Below are 20,940 nucleotides of genomic sequence, written 5' to 3' on the forward strand. Positions count from 1 at the left end.
CTGTAAAGCTCTTTTGTTCCTCCCTGTGGCAGGAACGCCCTGGTCTGCAGTCACGACCATCTGACCTTGTTCTTAACACTGGTGTCTGGACTGGAGTTCATCCGCTTTGACTTGGACCTGGTGAGTGTTTGATCTGTTCTCCCAGCTCTGGGAGAGTGGGAATGTGGAGCAGGGGAATGCCAAGGTGGGACGGATCCCTCTGCTTGGTCCAGGGCGGACTTTCAGCTGAAAATGTGATGCTGATGATTTTGGGAAAGACTTCTTTAGGGATCCAGCAATGGGATTTATTCCTGTTGCTCAGTTCTTCACTGCTTGGAGGAGGAACAAGGCAGCTGCAGGGCAGATTGATGGGGATAAAGGAGCTGAGCTCTGCAAGTGTGGTACAAAACCCTGGTGTCCCTCCAGAAAACACAAATCCACTGGATAACCCTTGGTAAAACCACTGGGTTTCCTCTGAGATGGACACTGAGAAGGGACCTTCAAGGGGCAGTCCCACCGTGTTGGTGGGGTGGCATTTCCCCCCAGCTGTGCCACAGACAGTGACTGCAGCCTGACTCTGAGCCCTCCCTGCCCTGCAGGATGCTCCATACCTGGACCTGGCCCCCTACATGCCGGATTACTACAAACCTCAGCACCTGCTGGACTTCGAGGAGCGCCTGCCCAGCTCCGTGCACGGCTCCGACAGCCTCTCCCTCAACTCCTTCAACTCTGTCACCTCCACCAACCTGGAGTGGGACGACAGCGCCATCGCTCCATCCAGCGAGGGTCAGTGGGCTTTGGCCATGTGTTCTTCCCACATCCCCTGCAGATAAGGCAGCAGATTTTAGACTGGAAGAGAGCAAAGCAGGAGAGCCAGCAGCCAGGCTGGAAGGCTCTCCTGTCTTACATCCTTGGGAATGGGTTTAACCCCTAAGAGTTTTAAACAAAGAGATGGGAAATTTAGATTAGGTATTAGGAAGAAATTCTTCCCTGTGAGGGTGGACAGGCCCTGGCACAGGGTGCCCAGAGCAGCTGTGGCTCCCCCTGGATCCCTGGAAGTGTCCAAGGCCAGGCTGGGCAGGGCTGGGAGCAGCCTGGGACAGTGGAAGGTGTCCCTGCCCATGGCAGAGGGTGGAATTAGGTCAACTTTAAGGTCCCTTCCAACCCAAACCATTCTGTGCTGATTCTGTGCCTCAGACTGGGAGAGAAGGACATTCCCTGCGGGCACCCCAGGCCACATTCCCATCCTGAGGGTTTTAGCAGGAATTAGAGGACTCTCCCCACAGAGTAAAGGCTGTGCCTGTATCTGGATGTGGCTTCCAGGTCAGCAGGGACACAGGGCTGCAGGGGAGGTTTTTAACTGTTTATTTGGCAGTCCAGAGCCACATGTGCTGGCCCTGGAGGGGAGTAGTTTCCAGAGTCTTCTCTGTGTCTTTAGTCTGGGAGAAAGGCAGCCAGTGGTCTCAGAGGTGTTGGTTTTTCCTCTTGATACATCTTGAGCAGCCTGATAAATTGTCCTACCCACCCCCTCATCCCTTCAGAGAGGCTGGGTGTTGTTCCTGATGAACTTGTGTGCACCATGAGTCTGCTGCAGCCAGAGCAGGGAGCTCCTGTCCTGCACCCACCACGTTCACATCAAGCAGCAGCTCTGCTGATGCTGTTCCTGATCCAAAATGCATTGGCCCTGTCCTGGTTTTTATGTCAGTTTGTGCAAAAGGGATTGTGGAATAGAGTTGGGTTGGAATGAGCTGTTAGATGGATGCAGAGAATTTGGGCCTGAGCCCACACCCAGGTGGATTTCCTCAAGACAAGGGTCACCAGGTGCCTTTTATGAGCAAGACAGAACCTGCAGGTAATTAAAGATGCTGAGAAGGAACAGCCTGGGATGGGCATTGGAGTTATTTTAACAAAGGACTTGAAGCACAGCACTGGTTTGGGCTCACCACATGTGCACTCAGGGAAGGGTTTGATTTTAGGGACTTGCTCCTGCCAGATCTCCAGCATCCCAGGGAAGTTGGAGACAGCATGAGGAGCCTGGAAATAAAAATCCCGGAGGAAGGTTCTCTGTCCCCAGAGGTTTGGCATAAGCAGCTGTTGTGCTGCACCCCTGGGTTTGCATTCCTGCTCCTCCCTCAGCAGAGCATGGCTTGTGCCAGGCATCTCCTGCCTGTCCCTGCCACTGGATGTCCCCACCCTTCTGGTTCATGGCTGATTAAAGCTCAAGAGAAGAGGGGTTTGGAGTAGAGATCCAGGAGATTTTGGAGATGGATTTTGGGTTTGGCATCATCTCAGCCTATTCCATGTGTCCAGGCAGTGGCTGTGCTCTGTGGCTCAGTCTCCCCATGCACAGAGGGGTTTGGTGCTGATGTAGGAATGCTGGACCAAAACCCAGGAGGGCAGGAATTGCTGCTGCTCCTCTGGTGTGGAGGAATTGAACTTTTCCCTGTAACTATTACCCTGCTCATCATTTCAACAGGAGCATGTCTCTACCCTGAGAGTGTAGGTGGAACTGGGGATTGTAGGATCAGAGGACAAGTTTTCCCCTTTAATCAGATCCCTGGCTTTGCAAACATTCATGAGTCAAACATCACAGTATCTATGGGAGGTAAGTGTGAAGTGGGGAAACTGAGGCACAGAGAGATTCAATTGCTTCCCAGAGAGGATCAGGCCCTAGGTGACACTGTTTATCTGGTTTAGCTTCCCAGCAGCTTGAATAATGGGGCCCTTACCCTTCCCTGGTCCCTTTGTAGCTCCCATATCATGGGTGTTCCAGAAGGAACACTAGTGCAGCAGCTGGTTTCCATTCACATCCACATTCCCTATTTTCTCATGTGTTTCAGATACCAGTGAGCAATTGTTTTGTTTCTCTCCATTCCCATCTCCCTCCCCAAATCCCCTTCACACTCTCCCCACTTCCTTCCCCACTACCTGTATTTCTAATCCTGAGTTTTATCCCTCATTCTTGTAGATTATGATTTTGGAGATGTCTTTCCAGCAATGCAGACCATGCCCAGCAGAGACTGGGAAGGTGGGACACGCTCATCTCTTACAGCATTTTTGTTTTCTGTCTGCATTGCTGCCCCCTGAGCTTGCTGCATGTTCCCATGTTTGTTTCTTTAACCAACTGCCCTGTCCTGATGGAATTCTGTCCAGGCCCAAAATGTGGGATGTGCCAGCTGCCCTAATGCCATGGATTTCCTCTCTGGGGTAAAGCACACAGCATGCTGACTGAAAAATTGATCCACCATCATTGGTTTCCTGAAAGCCCTGGAAAACAGCTGAACTAATTCTGCTGCCTTTAATTTTGGGTATTTTGCAGGGATTCATTTGGGAGGTTTTGTTTTCCCTGGATCATCCTGTCCTGTGTCAAAACTTCTCCCATGAAACCACAATATCCAGCACGTGGGTCAGTTTGGGGTCACTACATTTGTTACTTTTATTAATTTTACCACTTTTTAAACCCACTTACCAGCTACCTCTGGCCTTTATGGCCAAGAGCACTTACCCAGCTTAAAGGAATTTATTCTTCTTCCACATGCAGCCCCTGTGCAGGTCCTGCACTGGAGCAGCATCCTCTCTGCTTCACCCCCAGAGGAAACACTCCACACTCCATCCTCTGCAGTCAAAGCTGGATGGAGTTGATGGGACCACCTGGATATTGGGGGACTGTTTGGGAAATCTGCCTGAATTCCGTGTGGATTGCTCTCGGGCTCTAACACGCTCCCTCTTACCTTCTTTCTTGCCCCACACGCAGGGATGTCACAGAGATGGTTTATTCTGTCCCTGGAGGGTGCAAACCAGATTTCCAAACCCAGGGTGCAGCCAACAGCTCCAGTGGGGGTGTTGGGTGGAGGCTGAAGCCCAGGGATGCTGGGGAAAGGCAGATCCCTCTGGATTTGAGGATATAAAACCCAATTGATTTCCCTTGTAGAGCTCACACTGACTCTCCCTGCTCCAGGGCAGCTTTTTCAGTGAGAACAAAGTGGAGTTTTGGAATTGTCCAGCACAAACTGCCTGGATTAGAGTTTTACAAGAGGTTTCATTTTCCTCCTCAAATCCTACACCCCAAATCAGTCTGCCAGGGCTGTGGTTCTCTTCCCAAGGGGTCTCTTTAGCTGGCTGTGGAAAGGAATCAGAATCATGGAATGGTTTGGGTTGGAAGGGACCTTAAAGATCATCTCATTCCAATCCCTTGTCATGGGCAGGGACACCTTCCACTGGGCCAGGAATGGTGCTGGAGAAGGGAAGGGCATGGATAAATTTCTTTTAACCATGATTTTGGATGGATAATAGATAACAATAGTCCAAGCATGACTCCTGCAGCCCTTCTCCTCTGCTCTTTTTCCCTCTGAGACTAACAGGGGCCCAGCTGTTTGTGCTCTGCCCTGTCTGTGCTGCCTGCTGAATGCTGTGTCCCCTCTCCAGCACACTCCAGCCCCCACGTGTGTCTCATGTGAGCAGAGGAGAGCAGCCAGCTCTGTCAGGGTTGCTGCTCCACGGGCTGGCTCTGTGTCTGCCCTTCCAGCTGAGCAGGCACCTTCCCACGGCTGTGGTGGTGTTTGCAGGTGTCCCAGGAACAGGGAAGAGATGAGGCTCTGACTCCATGTTTCAGGAGGCTTGATTTATTATTTTATGGTATATATATTATATTAAAACAATACTGAAAGAATAGAAGAAAGGATTTCATCAGAAGGCTAGCTAAGAATAGAGAAAAAAAGAATGATAACAGAAAGTCTGAGACTGACTGTGATTGGCCATTAATTAGAAACAACCACATGAGACCAATCACAGATGCACCTGTTGCATTCCACAGCAGCAGATAACCAATGTTTACATTTTGTTCCTGAGCCCTCTCAGCTTCTCAGGAGGAAAAATCCTAAGGGAAGGATTTTTCATGAGACATGTCTGTGAGACACGGCCACGGCAGGGGAGAAGCAGCAGCCTCATGGCTCGCTGTCACCTTGCCCAGGAGCAATGGCCCCTCAGCACCTCCCTCAGACTCCACCTCTGCTCTGTATCTGCCTGCTGGCTCCTGGGTGACTGAGCTGCTGTGTCAGGCATTCTCTGAACTGCAGAGGGGCTGCAGGGTCTCACGCTGGCCTCGCTGTCCATCCTCACCAGGAGCTGCTGGCACTGCCAATGGCATGGTGCCCACACCGAGCCCCCAGCGCGTGGCTTGGCTCAGTCTGGCTGTGCCCAGGAGCCCGAGCCGGGGCTGATGCTCTCTCCCACCCTGTCCTGCAGACGGGGACCTGACGGACACGCTGAGCTGCCCGCGCTCGGAGCCCAACGGCGGCAGGGCCGCGGCCAGGAGCCCCACACAGCAGCGCCACAACCCCTTCAACCAGGACAGGGCTGAGGCAGCGTCCTCTGCTGACACCACACCCGTGCACAGGGCAGAGGCCACCCCCGAGGGAACGGACCAGTCTGAGAGCTGCACCGAGCTGGAGGTCATCAGGTAAGGACACAGCTGCTGGCCTCAGAGTGGCAGATGCTGGGGATGTGCCACCTCTTCTGTCCCAGCAAGGACAATCTCTGTGCTGCAGCCTTTATTCAGCCCTGTGGGTCCCTTGGGTTGATTCCACATCTGTCACTCTGGTTTGTTAAGATTTTCTAAGCCTTCTGATGTTGACATTCTTGTAGCGAACTTTCTCACACACTTTCTGTAAATAACTCAGTGTTTTGCATTCCTTTATGGAAGAGGAGAAAGTTGATAAGGGTTAGTCTGTCTGTCCAGTGTCATTGGAGAGGTGGCACTGTCACTCTTAAAAAACTATAAATGTTAGAGTCAGAAAATAAACTTCCCCTTTTTCTTCACCTTGAGAACAGCAGCATGAGCTTATGTTCTTTTGTGTCCTATAGTGACACACATCAGCTCCTTCCCCTGCCAGTGTGTGTCAGAGGGCTCAGAGTAATCCATGAGCAGTTATTTGGAGCTCTCTCCAGCTGGTGGCAGCTTTGCAGCAGCTCTGGGCTTGGATCTTGTCCCCATCCTGTTCCTCCTCCTGTTTGTCAGTGAGCTGTGGCCAGACCTGTCGTGGGAGATACCTCTGCAGAGCTCCTGGCTGGGGTTTGGGTGTTTGACTCCTGCAGGGGAGATCCCCAAGGGATCCCTCAGAGCCCTCAATCCAGACAAAGAGCTCCAGGCTCTGTCTGCTCACACCCAGTGACGGGGACTCCCCAAACCCGCCCAGCAGGGCTGTGCTGGAGCACACAGCTGGGTTTTACACAGCATCCCACATGGCAGACACAGGAAGGGGAGCACTGGGCTCTGTTCCCAAACAGGGGTGACCTGGCAGCAGTTTGGGTGCTGTGGGTGCCAGAACAGTTCCACAGCACATCCTGGTGTGCTCCAACCTGCATCTCCCTCTCCTGGCAGGTGGGGACACGGCATTGGCACCTCCAGAAACCTCCTCCCTTCCCAGCTTCTTGATCTCAACCAGGGATTTCTCCCACGTCATTTCAGCACCACAACCATTTGTGATCCCTTTACAGCTGAAAGAAAGCCCAAGGTGCTGTGTCAGCAGTGACACCTCTTTTTGGGATAGGTAGGAGAAAGTGCCCATAGTTTGTCTCATGAAAACTGGCACAGAGATGGGGGCTCTACATGGCTGCACACTGAGCACTGTTCCTGATTAGAAGGATTTCTCTGCCACTGGGAAAGTTGCAAAGGAACGTTGTTGGAGCCCCGTGCCTATTGCAGAGTCTAAGCAGGCACAGTGGGTGACGTTCTTCTCTCCCACAGGTTAGCCAAGAAGAAGAAGACGGGCAAGAAGAAGAAGGTGAAGGCTGAGGAGGCAGCGAACAGCGCGGCGCCCGCGGCACCCGAGGCCAGCGGGGACAGCGGCGTCAACGGGCTCAGCGACAGGGAGGAGCCACCGAGGGACGGGGAGGGGGACCGGGAGGAGGCGCCGAGGGACACGGACAGGGACACGGACAGGGACAGGGACAGGGACAGGGAGGAGGCGCCGAGGGACGGGGGCTGCGCTGCCCCGGGGGAGGGCGGGGAGCGCGCTGCCCTCGGCCCGCTGGCCCTGCGCATCCCCGAGATGAAGGACACGTCCATGGAGAGCGTGGGGCAGCCCCTGAGCAAGGTCATGGACAGGCTCAACGGGCAGCTGGACCTCGGGGGCTGGAACGCCGCCCTGGAGCCCCCCGGGCAGCCCTTTCGGACCGGCACGCCAGGGGAGACCCCGGATGGATCGTCCTCTGGCGACTTTAGCGAGGGGATTTCAGCCCCCATGGACTTCTACCGATTTACCGTCGAGAGTCCAAACGCTGCTGCACCAGGTGGTGGCCACCATGACCCTCCAGGGCCTGGCCAACCGCCACATGTTTCTGGTAGCCCTGAGGCTCCTGAAGAAGAAGAAAGCGGAGAGGGAGAAGCAGTTGGGGCAGTAGAGGAGTCTGGAAGGGCGAGTGATGAACCTCGAACTAGCCAGACAGAAAGCACCAACGCACAGACTCTCTGTGAGCCCAAGAAGGAGCAGCCCAGCCCTTCCCCGAGCAGCGCTGAGGACTCTGGGGTGGAGGAAGGGCAGGGCAGCCCCTCGGAGCTGACCCATCCCTCCGAGTTCAGGTGAGGATGGGTGTGCTCAGCAGAGAGAGCATCTTCAAAATAATCATTAGCTCAAGTTGATGCCTTTCCCTTTGTCCTCGGTTTGGGGGCAAAGCCCATCCTTCTCCAGGATGAAGAGGAGGCACAAAGGGTCAGGAAGAGAAGGCCTTGGGGAGCTAACAAGTGCCCAAATCATGGATATGTTCCACAAGGAAGGGGATTGCCCTTGGTGGACTCACCCAGCCTCACATCTATGTCCATCCTCTGCTGTCTCTCTCCGCAGGGTGGATAACAACCATCTCCTGCTGCTGATGATCCACGTCTTTCGGGAGAACGAGGAGCAGCTGTTCAGGGTAAGAGGTCTCCATCAATTAAAGATCAGCTCTGTGCCTGCATCAGCCCCAGGCTGAGAGCTCCTTTCTTTCCATGCAGATGATCCGAATGAGCACGGGGCACATGGAAGGGAACCTGCAGCTGATCTACGTCCTGCTGACAGATTGCTACGTGTACCTGATCCGGAAAGGTATCACATCCCCACAGCCTTGGGCTCACTGGCAGGGAGGGAGGCTCCATCCTGTGATGGTGTTCACAGGGATTTTAGGATGAGGGAAGGGATGAGGATCTGACTCCATGTTTCAGAAGGCTTGATTTATTATTTTATTATATTTATATTATATTATATTATATTATATTATATTATATTATATTATATTATATTATATTATATTATATTATATTATATTATATTATATTATATTATATTATTACTAAAGGAATAGAAGAAAGGATTTCCTCAGAAGGCTAGCTAAGAATAGAAAAAGAATGATAACAAAGGCTTGTGTCTCAGACAGAAAGTCCGAGCCAGCTGACTGTGATTGGCCATTAATTAGAAGCAACCAACATGGGCCAATCACAGATGCACCTGTTACATTCCACAGCAGCAGATAATCAATGTTTACATTTTGTTCCTGAGGCCTCTCAGCTTCTCAGGAGGAAAAAATCCTAAGGAAAGGATTTTTCATAAAAGATGTCTGTGACACCATCCCTGGCCTATGTGTGGTTTAGGCCATCATTGCCTTCACTGCCCGTTGCCCTGAGTCCCGTGCTCACAGCAGGGAGCTCAGATTGACTGTCCCCCAGGACCCTGGGGCTCATGGGGGGCTCGTGTCCCGTGGCTCTGTGCTGCCTGGGCCATGGTTTGCAGCTGCTGCTGCAGAGGGGCTGCAGTGCCCCCCTTGACGTGGCTCCCTGTGTCTGTGCCAGGGGCAGCGGAGAAGCCGTACATGGTGGAGGAGGCCGTGTCCTACAACGAGCTGGATTACATCTCGGTGAGCCTGCCCAGGGCTGAGGGTGGCTTTGTGTCCGTGGGCAGTGAACCTTTGAGACTGGGAGAGCTGGCAGGGATGCCCCTTGCAGTGCCACCTCTGTGGGTGCCCGTGTCTTTGGGCAGTAGAGTGATCAGTGAGCCTCTCCCTGGGCCAGAAGCCCAGTCAGGCCAGTCAGCCTGGCTTCCCTAACCATTGCTGTGTGGCACAGGTTGGGCTGGATCAGCAGACAGTGACCCTGGTGTGCACCAACCGGAGGAAGCAGTTCCTGCTGGACACTGCCGACGTGGCTCTCACTGAGTGAGTGGGGAACTGAGCACAGAACTCTGGGATTCTTGGACTTGGGGACAGTGGGAGACTCCAGACAGCCCTTTGTGACAGTCCTGCCACCCATGAGGGGGTTGGGGGCTGGTTTGGTGCCACTGGCTGAACCCAGCTGGCAGCTGGAAATGCCTCAGTCATTTCCACCATAACAATCAAAGTATCTTCCCTGGATCAAGAGTTACTCCATCCCTCAGTCTGAGGTTTGGGACTCTGGGCAATGCAAACCACCTGTCACTTGTGTCACTTGGCATGAGTAGGGATGAGCTCCAAGGCTTGTCCCAGGTCTCTGTGTGCACTGGCAGCTCAGGGAGGTGACCATCAAGCCATACTGGGATCTGTGCTGGGATGAGTGACCACCTCTGGGTGTCACCTGTCTCATTTCTGGAGTTTTGCAGCCTCCTATCACCTTTGGTCTCTAGGTTGATTTTGCAGCTCTTTGGTCTGGAAGACCAGAGGCTCACAGTTAAGGAGAGCCCCTTGGGCACCAGAGTGTATGAGGGAGATGAGGGGCTGTTTGCCCCAGCCTTGTCAGAGATCTCTGCCTCCCTCTCAGGTTCTTCCTGGTCTCCTTGAAGTCAGCCATGATCAAAGGGTGCCGGGAGCCCCCTTATCCCAGTGTCCTCACAGATGCCACCATGGAGAAGCTGGCACTTGCCAAGTTTGTGGCACAGGAATCCAAGTGTGAGGTGAGTTTGGATGTCACCACCATCACTGCAGGTGATGAAGGCTCACAGGAGACTCCCTTGACTCCTCCTGGTTCTTCCAGGCCTGCAATGTTGTTGTGCGTTTCTACGGCCTCGTTCACTGGGAGGACCCCATGGATGAGGCGCTGGGGCCCTCCAGCAGCAGCTGCTCCTCTGCAGAGCACGCTGTCACCAAGGATGGCATGCTGCACTACAAGGCAGGCACCTCCTACCTGGGCAAGGAGCAGTGGAAGCCCTGCTTTGTGGTGCTCAGGTGGGTTGTGGGGCAGGGCTGGGGTCACACAGGGCTCTTGGGAGGAGGTGCTGGGAGCAGTTTGCTGCCCAAGAGCTGCCTGGGAGGGGGAGAGGACTCATCTTGCCACCTAAAGGGGCCAAGACACCGGTTTGGTGGCTAAAGCCACAGTTTGTGGGTGCCCAGCAGCAGGAATGTGACCCCACAGGGCTGCAGGGGTGGAGGGCAGGGCAGGAGTGGCTGTGGGACCAAGGGCAGGGGACACCAGAGCTGGGCTGACCCCAGTTCCCCCCTCTCTCCTTCCCAAACTGCAGCAATGGGATCTTGTACCAGTACCCCGATCGCACGGACGTCACCCCTCTGCTCTCCATCAACATGGGGTGAGTGGCTGGTAGGACACGGCACCCAGACTCCATGGGGATCTGGGGAGCAGGAGCTCCTTGGGATGTCCAGGAGGGGTTCCAGGCTGGATCATGGCTTGGTCCATGCTGCAGGAATCCCGGCTGCTCCTGCCTGGGGGCAGGTGCCCATTTGTTTTGGCTCTGGTGATGCCACTGGAAATGGGCTCATTTCCTTCCTTGGAAGGGGCCTTGGCCTCTGAAGGGTGATGCACCCCTGCAAGAGCCCTGCTGGGAGACCCACTGTGCTCAACTCCAGCTCTCCTGCAATGTGAAGAGCCTGGAGATGGTCCTTGGAGCAATCCCAGGGGATGTCACGGACGGGCAATGAGTGTTTGTGGGAACAGGGGCGAGGTGCTGCCCAGGGAGGGCAGTCAGAGGCTGTTCTCAGGCTCCTGCTGGCCCATCCATCCCGCTCATGTCCCTCCTCCCCCTCTCTCCCAGCGGCGAGCAGTGCGGGGGATGCCGGCGTTCCAACACCACCGACCGGCCCCACTCCTTCCAGGTGATCCTGACGGACCGGCCCTCCCTGGAGCTGAGCGCCGACAACGAGGAGGACATGGCAGACTGGATGCAGTACTTCTGCCAGGCTGTCTCCAAAGGGGTGAGCTGGGGACAGGCCCCGAGCGTGCCTGCTTTGCCCTGAGCCCCTTTGGCGCTGCTGAAGGGAGCAGGAATGTCTGTCAGGATGGAGCAGGCAGCTTTATCCTGAGCCAGCAGGGTTTCCCCGCAGGGCACCCATGGAGATGGGGCTCCTTCATGCCAGGTTTTACCCCCCTTCCCCACCCCACACAGGTGATCCCCCAGGGTGTTGCCCCGACGCCTTGCGTTCCCTGCTGCCTGGTGCTGACAGATGAGAAGGTTTTCACGTGCCACGAGGACTGCCAGACCAGCTTCTTCCGCTCGCTGGGCACCGCGGAGCTCACCGATGTCACCGCCGTCTCCACGGAGGCTGGCAAGGAGTACTGCATCCTGGTGAGGGCAGGGCTCTGGGACCTGCTGCCCGGGGCTGGGTGAGCACCCAGTGCTGACCCCTGGCCTCTCTCTCGGTGTTTAGGAGTTTGCTCAGGACACCAAGGAGTTCCTGCCCCCCTGGGTCCTTTATTTTAGTTGCACTACAGAACTGGAGAGGTTCCTGTCAGCACTGAGTGTCGCGTGGAGGAACATCTACCAGGTGAGCATGTGGGGCTCCCTCATTGAGTGAGGGAGAGCAGAGGGATGAATTTGTCCCTAGAGGGTGAACCCACAAAGGGCAGGAGAGCCAGGGAGCTCCTATGGCTCCATATAATCACAGGATGTGGGATTTGGGGACTGGCAAGACAAGCCATGAGCACGCAGTGCTGGCAAGGGGAGTGGGAGGAATGTGGGTCAGCCCCACTGTCACCATATCCATGACACAGCTGGCCTGCCCATGCGGGTTTGAGGTGGTTTTACAGTGAGAGGGAGAAGTGACTGTTGTCTGTTCCCCTCCTTCCCCCCGTGTTTCAGGTCGATCTCCAGCACAAGGCCATTCTGGATGCTGCTGTGAAGAAGAAGTGTGAGGATGCCCAGAGCCTCATCGACAGCGCCTGGCAGCGCAGCGACAGCCTCTGCCGGGGCCGGGCCGAGCGGGACCCCTGGTGTTAGCCCTGCCCAGGGGAGGACAGCTCACGGGGGCCAGCTTTGGGGATCAGGGCCTGTGTCTGGGCAGCTGGCACCCCAAACCCTCCTGCCATCGCTTGGTCCCCACCAGGGCCGTGCCTGCAGCGCGGACCACGTGCTCTCCACCGAGCCAGGCACACCCGGCGTGGTTTGGGGAGCAGCCAGACGCTTCACCACCTGCACCTTCCTCCTTGTCCAGCTGCCAGGGGGCAAATAATTTGCCTTTCACAGAGGAGTAATGTCCCAGTAGTAGTGAGGGAGAGGGTGGGAGCAGTGTGGGCTGGGACGAACATCCCCGTTCTGGTGGGGAGCAGGACTGAGGACTTGTTCATTCTCGAACAGAGTCGGGGCGAGGTGGGAACGCTCAGTCGCTGCCGTGCATGTTTTGTTGCTCATACAATCACCGCTGTGTTGGGAGGAGGAGCCGGCGCCGCCCCGTCTCCTCCTCCTGGAGAGCTCGCCCGGGGCCTCCGGGCTCCGAACCACTCTCAGCCTGTCCGGGAGATTTGAGGCCAAGGAAGAAGGAACAAGGCCAAGTATTTGGCTTAAACATGGTTTTAGGAAATCTCAGCAGCCGGTTTGTGGTTTTAATGCTGACCCTGTGCACTGGGGGAGAAGAGATGGAGTCCCCATGTTCTTCAGGTGTCCTGAGGGACATTGTCATGTGGCTGCCACCAAACACGTCCCCATCTCCTCAGCTCACTGCATCTGAGGCCAGCGAGGACCCATCGCCACTTGCGCTCCCCAACGAGCACTTTGGGGCACAACCCCAGCTTTTAAATAATATTAATAACAATAATAATAACCCGGAGACCTTCTCATGTAATATAAGTTCACGGGGCCTTTTTCTGGGAGGAAACATACGTGACTGAATGTATATGTACATACATTTGCATCCTTTTCCCCCCTCCCCAAATAAATAGACCTTGGTAACTCAGCCTTGGCCCCATGCCACATTCTGCTGCTCTTCCTGCTGTCACTGTGGAGCCTGTGGGACGGCTCTGGGCAGGCAGAAGGGAGGATTTGGATGAAAAGAGGGGAGGACGTGCACCTCGAGCTCCTCAACAGTGTTAACCCTGCAATGGGACACGTTTGTAGCTTCAACTTGGAATTACACATCAGGACACGGAGTCTTCATGCTTTGTCCTTGCTTGTCCCTGGATCCAGGAGCTTTAGTCCAGTCTAAAAGAGAAAGAAACGGCCATGGGGCGAGCTCCCAGCATCACCACTGTCGCCGTAAACCCTCCTTGACTTCTGGCATCGAAACCAAAGTGTTGTGGGTACCGGGACAGCCGCTGGCAGGGGAGGGGTTGTGCACTCACTCTCTGGGATACGGGGGGTCCTGCCCCTCGGTAACCACGGCGGTGCCTCGGCCATGGGGTACCGGGGGGTCCCTGCGCAGCCCCAAAATCGGAATCCACGGCGGGGGGCGGGACACCGCCATCCCCACCCCCCGCAGCATTTTTCCGCGGGAAGCTCCAATTTCACAGCGCCGGGAGAGGCGGGCGGGACCCTCTGCAGGTCCCCCCGCACCGCGGCCACAGCGCAGCGACCTTCCCAGTCCTCATCCTCCTCCCCAGGCTGGCTGGGGCGGGGGGGTGACTGCGTGCGCCCTCAAAATTCCTCTCCCTCCGTTTCCATTTCAATGTTGCCGCCCTTTTTTTTTTGCCTGCTTTTCCCTATTTGCGCCGGGGCAGCACCATCACGTGAGAGCGGGCCCGGCTGGACGCGGCTGCCGGGGCCGCGCCGGTGTCGGGGGGGGCCGGACTCGCACCCCCAGCCCGACCTTTGCCCCACATCCCTTCCCCAAATTGGGGGCTGGATTGGGGGGGGGTTGCTGTGCAGGAGGCGGCGCTCGCTCGCTCTCGCTCCCCCCGGATTTTTTTTCCCTGCGGTTGTTCGGGGAGGTGGAGCCTGGGGCCACCCCCGCGGGCAGGTGCCGGATGGCGGCGGGGACCCTCGCCCCCCGCCCTCCCGATTCCCTGCAGGAATTCCAGTACCCCCCCCAAAACAGCCCCCCCTCCACCGGGGGGGTGCCCCCGGCCACCGACCTGGTGCTGGGGGCCACGGCCGGCTGCCTGGCCTGCTTCCTCACCAACCCGCTGGAGGTGGTGAAGACGCGGCTGCAGCTGCAGGGCGAGCTGCAGCCCCCGGGCACGTACCCGCGGCCGTACCGCGGGGTGCTGCGGGCGGCCGTGGCCGTGTGCCGGGCGGACGGGCTGCGGGGGCTGCAGAAGGGGCTGGCGGCCGGGCTGCTCTACCAGGGGCTCATGAACGGCGTCCGCTTCTACTGCTATTCGCACGCCGAGGACGCCGGCTGGACCGGGTATCCCGGCGGGACCGTGGCCGCCGGGGCCGTGGCCGGGGCGGTGGGAGCCGTCGTGGGCAGCCCCGCGTACCTGGTGAGTGCTGCTCCGTCCCAAAGGCCGGGGGATGCGGAGGGGGGTGTTTTGGGGATCTCCCAAAAGGTTCGGCATCTTGGCTGCATCCTATAAACACTGGCTTGGTGCGTTCTCTCTTCCCCCGCTTCGCTTCATCCCCCCCACCCCAAAATGTGGGGCTGCGCTGTGCATGCTCTCCCCCTGCTTTCTCCCCCAAATCCCCCTCAGGAAACCAGCAGAGAACTCCCTCATAAGGAAATAACCCCAAAAGAAATTGTGGGGGTTCCCACCCTCCCATTTTAGAGAGTTTTTTGGGGTTGCAGAGCTCCAGCAGGGGGTGTTTGCAGGGTCCCTTTGCCCTGGGAGAGAGGGGTGAAAGGAGCGGGATTCAAAGTCTGCAGTTACCACTTGGTTACTCAGCTGTGTCCCCCACGTCTGTCTGAGGGGCTGAAACTTCCCCTCAAAATCTGCCAAGAAAATGAGGGGAGCACAGCGGGGCTGTGTTGGAGGGTTTTGTCACCTGGCATTGTCTCCCCCAAGGTCAAGACCCACCTCCAAGCCCAGACACTGTCGGCCATGGCCGTGGGCCACCAGCACAACCATGAGGTGAGTGGGGACAGGGTCGGGGTGGGGGGACACACAGGGTTCGGTGGCACTTTGTCCGTGCACGCTCCGGGCCCCAGCGGGGACCGTGCTATTTTGGTCAGCAGGAATTTAAAGCTGTTGTTTGGCTGCTTGGCCCCGTAATGATGCTAAAAATAACAGTGCGAGAACAGAGGGGGTGTGACAGGCACGTGGGGCCGCGATACCGAATCCGGAGAACCCGGACCCCCTGAGATCTCTCCAAAGCCAACAGCGGCTTCGTGTCACCAAGGACCAGCAGGGGTGGGATGTTTTGCCGGGTGGGATGCACCATTCCCGTTTTTCCCCATTTCCCCCAATTTCCTCTCTTCCCCCAGAGCATCTCCGGCGCTTTCAAGAGCATCTACCAGCAGCACGGGGTGGTGGGGCTGTGGCGGGGGGTGACGGGCGCCGTGCCCCGCGTGGCCGTGGGCTCGGCCGTGCAGCTCGCCACCTTCGCCTCGGCCAAGGACTGGGTCTGCGAGCGCCAGGTGAGCGGGGCGTGCGCGGGCCCGGCCGCCCGCGGCCCCCCGGGCTCCCTCGCGTTGCTGGCAAGAGCTGATGCCGGCGCTTCCCGCAGTGGTTCAGGAAGGGCAGCTGGGCGGCGGTGCTGGCGGGGGGCATGGTGAGTGGTGTGGCTGTGGCGGTGACAATGACACCTTTTGACACGATCAGCACGCGTCTCTACAACCAGCCCGTGGACGCCGACGGCACGGTAAGGCCATTCTGGATAAGGCACGGGGGACACGCGGCTTTTCCCATCCGGCAGGGGGCCAGAGCTGGCTCCTCTCTCCCCAGGGCAAGCTCTACCGAGGGTTTTTGGATTGTATCCTGCAAATCTCCAGCAAAGAGGGGCTGCTGGGCTTGTACAAGGGCATCGGCGCCGTCTACCTCCGCCTCGGCCCCCACACCGTGCTCAGCCTCTTCTTTTGGGACAAGCTCAGGAACATGGTTCAGCACTAGCAGCCCCCAGGGCTGTAGGACAGACTCCTGCCACCACCACCGATGTTAATAAAGAGGTTTTTCTAGTTTTGGTGTTGTCTTGGGGTCTTTGGGGTGGTGCAGATGAAGGGACAGGACCTGAAATGCTGCGATGCCTCAGGGTGGAGAGGAGAATGGCAGTGCCAGCGTTGGGGGAGTTCAAAGGTGCTGGTGGTCCCTGAGCCCTTCCATGTGCATCACATCCCTCTTCTCCTAATTTTCACCTCCACGGGGCAGCTGGAGCTCCGGCCGGACGAGATGAGCTCCAGCTGCCCTGGCTTGCCCCAGTAATGATTTACCAGCCGGGGGGAGCCACTCCCCGCCTCCACCCCGCGGACCTTGGAGCCGGGGCCTGGCTGCACTGTGGCTCCTCTCCATAGAAGATGTTTTCCCTGGGGTCCTGGCTGCCGGCGCTGCCCGGGCTGGCGTGGGGCTGGGCCCTGCTGGATGCGCTGCTGCAAGGTGAGACCCCGAGGGTGGCCTGGGGACAGCCCAGGGGACACCGGTGACCCACTGCTGCCTTTCCCCGCAGGGCTGGTGGGTGCCTGCGCCGTCTCGGTGCTCTGCAGCCTCCTGAAGGTTTATCTCTACATCCAGTGTGCAAAGTAAGCGCCAGCCCTTTGTCCTCTCTGGGGGGGAAGGTCGTTTTGGGGAATCTGATTTTGGGATCTGCTGTTGGGCCGTGGCTCTTGGCACCGTGGAGTGCAGGGCAGGGGCTGCAGCCTCTGCTGCACAGCACAGGGGGGGATGTCACTAAGGCTTGTCACCCCATTTTGGTGTATAGGGCCCATATGGGGTATCCTGAGGATCTGTAGGGGGTATATGGTACATTCTGAGGGTGTATGGGGGTGTCCTGGAGGTCTGTAAGGGGGTATATAGTACATTCTGGGGATATATAGGAGTATATGGGGTGTCCTGGGGATCTGTAGGGGGTATATGGTACATTCTGAGGGTGTATAGGGGTGTCCTGGAGGTCTGTAAGGGGGTATATAGTGCATTTTGGGGATATGTAGGAGTATGTGTGGTGTCCTGGGGATCTGTAGGGTGTATATGGTACATTCTGGGGTGCATAGGGCCCCATATGGGGTATCCTGGGGATCTGTAAGAGGGTATATGGTAAATTCTGGGGGTGTACAGGGGTATGTGGGGTGTCCTGGGGGTCTGTAGGGTGGGTGTGTATATCCCGGGTGTACAGAGGGTACATGGGATGTCCTGGGGGTACCTGGCACACCCTGGGACTGTATAGGGGGTACCTGGGATGCACTGGGGGTGTATAGGGGCTACATATACATGAAGCCACGGCATGCTTGGTGTCCCCGTGGTGGGGCTGCGAGGTCCCAGCGTGCCCCCTGCTGTCCCCAGTAACCCCGAGAGGCAGGCGGAGAAGGAGGCGATGGCAGCGCGGCGGCCGCTGCTGGAGCCGCTGCAGGTGCTGGTGCTGACGGCTCTGCTGGCCCTGGTGGGCTCCCGTGTGGCCGCCCTGGTGGTGCTGGAGTTCTCCCTGCGCGCCGTCTGCACCATCCTCTCCCTCGGCAAGGTGAGACGGCACGGGGGAAACTGAGGCACTGCAGGGTACGGTGTGGATGGAGCTGGGAACCGGGGGCTGGTTCAGCACCCACGGGGGATGGAGGGGCTGTGGGTGCAGAGGGTGCATGGGTCCCTCTGCACCTCAGCCAGGTGTCCCCAGGTGGGCAAGAGGCCCATGGCCCCTGGCTGGTGCCAGTGTGGGCACAGGGCAGTGCTTGTCCTCTGTGCTGGCACTGCTGGGACATCCTCCGTGGTGAGGACACTGAGGGGCTGGAGTGTATCCAGAGATGGAAACAACTGGGGAAGGGGCTGGAGCACCAGGCGAGGCTGAGGCGCTGAGAAAGTGGCTCAGCCTGGAGAAAAGGAGGCTCAGGGGGGCCCTTCTGGCTCTGCACAGCTCCTGACAGGAGGGGACAGCCAGAGGGCATTGGGCTCTGCTCCCAGGAAACGGGGACAGGAGGAGAGGGAATGGCTTCAGTCTGAGCCAGGGAAGGTTTAGATTGGATATTGGGAAAAATCCTTCATGGGAAGGGTGCTCAGGCACTGGCACAGGCTGCCTAGGGCAGTGCTGGATTCATGGTCCCGGGAAGGATTCAACAAATGTTTGGATGAGGCCCTTGGGGGACACGATTAGAGATGAACTCGCCAGTGCCGGGGGAACGGTTGGGCTCGTTATCTTGGAGGTCCTCAAACCGATTCCGTGATTCCATGATCCCCCTCTCTGCTCTGCAGGGCGCCCACAGCAGCCAGCTCTACCTGCTGTGCCAGTACTCCCTGGGCTGCGGCGTGTCCTGCGGCCTCACCTTCCTGCTGGAGGGGGCTCCGCACCGCACCTGGAACCTGGCGCTGGCGGCGGGGCTGGCGGGGCTGCTGGCGCTGCACGCCCGGCGCCTGGCCCGCCACGTCTGCGCCCTGTACGAGCTGCACAGCCGGCAGCGCTACTGCGGCCTGTGCCTGCTGCTGCTGCCCGCGGGCCACGCCATCCCGCGCCTGCTGCGCAACGCCCTGGGCCTCACCTTCGCCGTGGCCGACCTGGCCGCCGTGGAGCTCATCAACCGCGATTTCCTCTCCACGGGCGAGGCCGTGCGCTTCTGGACGCCGCTGAGCATCTGCTACACCCTGCTGGTGGTCTACATGCAGGGTGAGTGGGGATGGGATGCCCCGGCTCTGGGGGGCGTGTGGGGTGCAATGGGGGGGGTGTGTGGGATGTACTCGGGGTGTGTGGGGCCACTCCGGCCACCTGGGGCTCTGTAGGGGCAGATAGGGGGTCCTGGGGGCCCATACAGAGTATCTGGGGTGTGCAGAGGGTATGCAGGGGGTACGTAGGCTGTCCTGAGGCTGGTACAGGTGGTATATAAAGCACAGGCTGGGGGTGTATAGGGGCATGTGGGGTGTTCTGGGAGTCTGTAAGGGGGTATATGGTACATTCTCAGGGTGTATAGGGCCCATATGGGGCATCCTGGGGGTCTGTAAGGGGGTATATGGTACATTCTCAGGGTGTATAGGGCCCATATGGGGCATCCTGGGGGTCTGTAAGGGGGTATATGGTACATTCTGAGCATATATGGGGTGTCCTGGGGGTTTGTAGGAGGTATATGTACATTCTGGGGATATATGGGGTACCCTGGACGTCTGCAGGGGGTATATGGTACATTCTGGGGGTGTATAGGGCCCATATGGGGTGTCCTGGGGGTCTGTAAGGGGATATATGGTACATTCTCAGGGTGTATAGAGCCCATATGGGGTATCCTGAAGGTCTGTAAGGGGGTATATGGTACATTCTGGGCATATATGGGGTGTCCTGGGGGTTTGTAGGAGGTATGTGTACATTCGGGGGATATATGGGGTACCCTGGACGTCTGCAGGGGGTATATGGTACATTCTGGGGGTGTATAGGGCCCATATGGGGCATCCTGAGGGTCTGTAAGGGGGTATATGGTAAATTCTGGGCATATATGGTTTGTCCTGAGGGTCTGTAGGGGGGTATATGGTACATTCTGGGGATATATGGGGTGTCCTGGGGGTCTGTAGGGGGTATATGGTACAATCTGGGGGTGTATAGGGCCCATATGGGGCATCCTGGGGGTCTGTAGGGGGGTATATGGTACATTCTGGGGATATATGGGGTGTCCTGGGGGTCTGTAGGGGGTGTGTGTATATATCCTGGGTGTACCCAGAGGGTACTGGGGTGTACAGAGGGTACATGGGATGTCCTGGGGGTACCTGGGGTGCCCTGGGGCTGTGTAGGGGGCACATGGGGTGTTCTGGGGGTGTATAGGGGCTACATATACATGAAGCCACCACACGCTTGGTGTCCCCGTGGTGGGGCTGCCGAGGTCCCAGCGTCCCCCAATGCCGTGTCCTCGCAGAGGAGTCCCGGCAGAGCACGGGCAGGGGGGCGGCGTTCCGGACCGTGCTGGTGAGGATGGGCGGCCTCTTCATCCTCCTCCTCACCGTGGGCCGATGGACCGACATCCTGCACGTCTTGGTGTCGCTGCTGGGGGAGCTCTGGTGCCTGCTGCACTCCGGGGCGCTGCTGGAGTCCTGCTGCAGGCAGGTGAGAGGGGACACCCCCGTGCCACGCGGGGTGAGGGCTGGGGACACCCCCGGGGCCACCCTGAGAGACCTTTGGGCTCCTCTCTCCCATCCCACACAGGATTTTGCCCAGCAGCCTCGCCTGGATCGTCGGGCAGGATCCGGATCGGGGGAGACGTCCCGATGAGGAACCGGACAGCAGAAACTCGGGGTGGCTTCGCTGGGCACCCCAAAATCCCCCACCACAGATCCCCCGTGGGGACTGAGGAAAAAAGGGCTCCTGGACGGGGTCCAACCCCAAAAAGGGCTCCTGGATGGGGTCCAACCCCAAAAGGGCTCCTGGAAGGCGTCCAACCCCAAAAAGGGCTCCTGGAAGGCGTCCAACCCCATCCCGTGGGATGGAGGAGTTGGGAGAAACTTCGCCTTGCCCCTGGTTTTTGGGGGGACTCTGCAAGGTCGCAGCACTGCTGGGGTTTGTCCTCTGGTCCCAGTGGGACTGCAGGCTGCTGATGGATGTCCCATCGTTGCTGGCAGCTGGGCCACACTGTCAGGGGCCTCCAGGGGTTATAAATCTCAGAAAATAAAGGTTTTTTCCAGCAAAATCCAGGGCAGAGCAAGCTGGGGTCCCGTTGTGCTGGGAAGGCACTTGGGATCGTGGCGGTGCAGCTTTTTGAGGGAGGTGGGTAGAATTCCTCCTCGGGAAGGGAAACTGAGGCACGGAGTGGGGTGACCCT

At 57.7% G+C, this 20,940-nt stretch overlaps 3 protein-coding genes and 1 long non-coding RNA gene across 7 annotated transcripts in view; 3 read left to right on the forward strand and 1 right to left on the reverse strand.

Moving 5' to 3' along the window:
• PLEKHM2 (pleckstrin homology and RUN domain containing M2) overlaps positions 1–13,098 on the forward strand; it is a 27,348-nt gene extending 14,250 nt beyond the window's left edge. Inside the window, exons 5-20 of one of the 2 annotated variants that reach the window (XM_005496226.4) lie at positions 33–120; positions 579–765; positions 2,948–3,007; positions 5,224–5,437; positions 6,725–7,558; positions 7,821–7,890; positions 7,970–8,060; positions 8,801–8,865; positions 9,074–9,162; positions 9,740–9,872; positions 9,953–10,143; positions 10,437–10,502; positions 10,965–11,124; positions 11,316–11,495; positions 11,578–11,694; positions 12,009–13,098. In XM_005496226.4, coding sequence (XP_005496283.2) covers positions 33–120; positions 579–765; positions 2,948–3,007; positions 5,224–5,437; positions 6,725–7,558; positions 7,821–7,890; positions 7,970–8,060; positions 8,801–8,865; positions 9,074–9,162; positions 9,740–9,872; positions 9,953–10,143; positions 10,437–10,502; positions 10,965–11,124; positions 11,316–11,495; positions 11,578–11,694; positions 12,009–12,146 — 2,683 coding nt within the window. In that variant the 3' untranslated portion in view covers positions 12,147–13,098. The remainder of the gene's footprint in view (positions 1–32; positions 121–578; positions 766–2,947; positions 3,008–5,223; positions 5,438–6,724; positions 7,559–7,820; positions 7,891–7,969; positions 8,061–8,800; positions 8,866–9,073; positions 9,163–9,739; positions 9,873–9,952; positions 10,144–10,436; positions 10,503–10,964; positions 11,125–11,315; positions 11,496–11,577; positions 11,695–12,008) is intronic. The other variant, XM_005496228.4, reaches the window with a different exon arrangement.
• On the reverse strand, positions 12,761–14,698 carry LOC141731760 (uncharacterized). Its single transcript, XR_012583720.1, has 2 exons — positions 14,561–14,698; positions 12,761–13,343 (listed from the first exon to the last, which is right to left on the reverse strand). It is a non-coding gene; the product is annotated as an uncharacterized LOC141731760 (long non-coding RNA).
• SLC25A34 (solute carrier family 25 member 34) lies at positions 13,789–16,196 on the forward strand. The gene is made up of 5 exons (XM_074558348.1): positions 13,789–14,563; positions 15,083–15,148; positions 15,502–15,654; positions 15,744–15,878; positions 15,962–16,196. The coding sequence occupies exons 1-5, from the start codon at positions 14,105–14,107 to the stop codon at positions 16,124–16,126; spliced, it is 978 nt and encodes a 325-aa protein (XP_074414449.1). The 5' UTR covers positions 13,789–14,104; the 3' UTR covers positions 16,127–16,196.
• Positions 16,197–16,352: 156 nt separating this feature from the next.
• On the forward strand, positions 16,353–20,808 carry TMEM82 (transmembrane protein 82). Of its 3 annotated transcripts, none has more exons than XM_074558352.1 (6): positions 16,353–16,606; positions 16,677–16,749; positions 17,507–17,681; positions 18,404–18,812; positions 20,041–20,224; positions 20,328–20,808. In XM_074558352.1, the coding sequence occupies exons 1-6, from the start codon at positions 16,528–16,530 to the stop codon at positions 20,470–20,472; spliced, it is 1,065 nt and encodes a 354-aa protein (XP_074414453.1). In that variant the 5' UTR covers positions 16,353–16,527; the 3' UTR covers positions 20,473–20,808. The 3 variants fall into 3 exon arrangements, with proteins under 3 accessions (XP_074414453.1, XP_074414450.1, XP_074414451.1); XM_074558349.1 differs by having other exon boundaries at positions 20,041–20,228; positions 20,328–20,464; XM_074558350.1 differs by having other exon boundaries at positions 16,353–16,749.
• Positions 20,809–20,940: the final 132 nt, after the last annotated feature.

This window comes from Zonotrichia albicollis, chromosome 25 (assembly GCF_047830755.1).
Source record: "Zonotrichia albicollis isolate bZonAlb1 chromosome 25, bZonAlb1.hap1, whole genome shotgun sequence".
NCBI classification, from domain to species: domain Eukaryota; kingdom Metazoa; phylum Chordata; class Aves; order Passeriformes; family Passerellidae; genus Zonotrichia; species Zonotrichia albicollis.

Bases quoted from the DNA above. Each gene is read 5' to 3' on its own strand.
- SLC25A34 (XM_074558348.1), top strand. From the start codon at position 14,105: ATGGCGGCGGGGACCCTCGCCCCCCGCCCTCCCGATTCCCTGCAGGAA. The intron at 14,564-15,082 runs GTGAGTGCTGCT...GTCTCCCCCAAG, and splicing joins TGGGCAGCCCCGCGTACCTG to GTCAAGACCCACCTCCAAGC. The intron at 15,655-15,743 runs GTGAGCGGGGCG...CGCTTCCCGCAG, and splicing joins ACTGGGTCTGCGAGCGCCAG to TGGTTCAGGAAGGGCAGCTG.
- TMEM82 (XM_074558350.1), top strand. From the start codon at position 16,592: ATGCGCTGCTGCAAGGTGAGACCCCGAGGGTGGCCTGGGGACAGCCCA. The intron at 17,682-18,403 runs GTGAGACGGCAC...TCTGCTCTGCAG, and splicing joins CCATCCTCTCCCTCGGCAAG to GGCGCCCACAGCAGCCAGCT. The intron at 18,813-20,040 runs GTGAGTGGGGAT...GTGTCCTCGCAG, and splicing joins GCTGGTGGTCTACATGCAGG to AGGAGTCCCGGCAGAGCACG.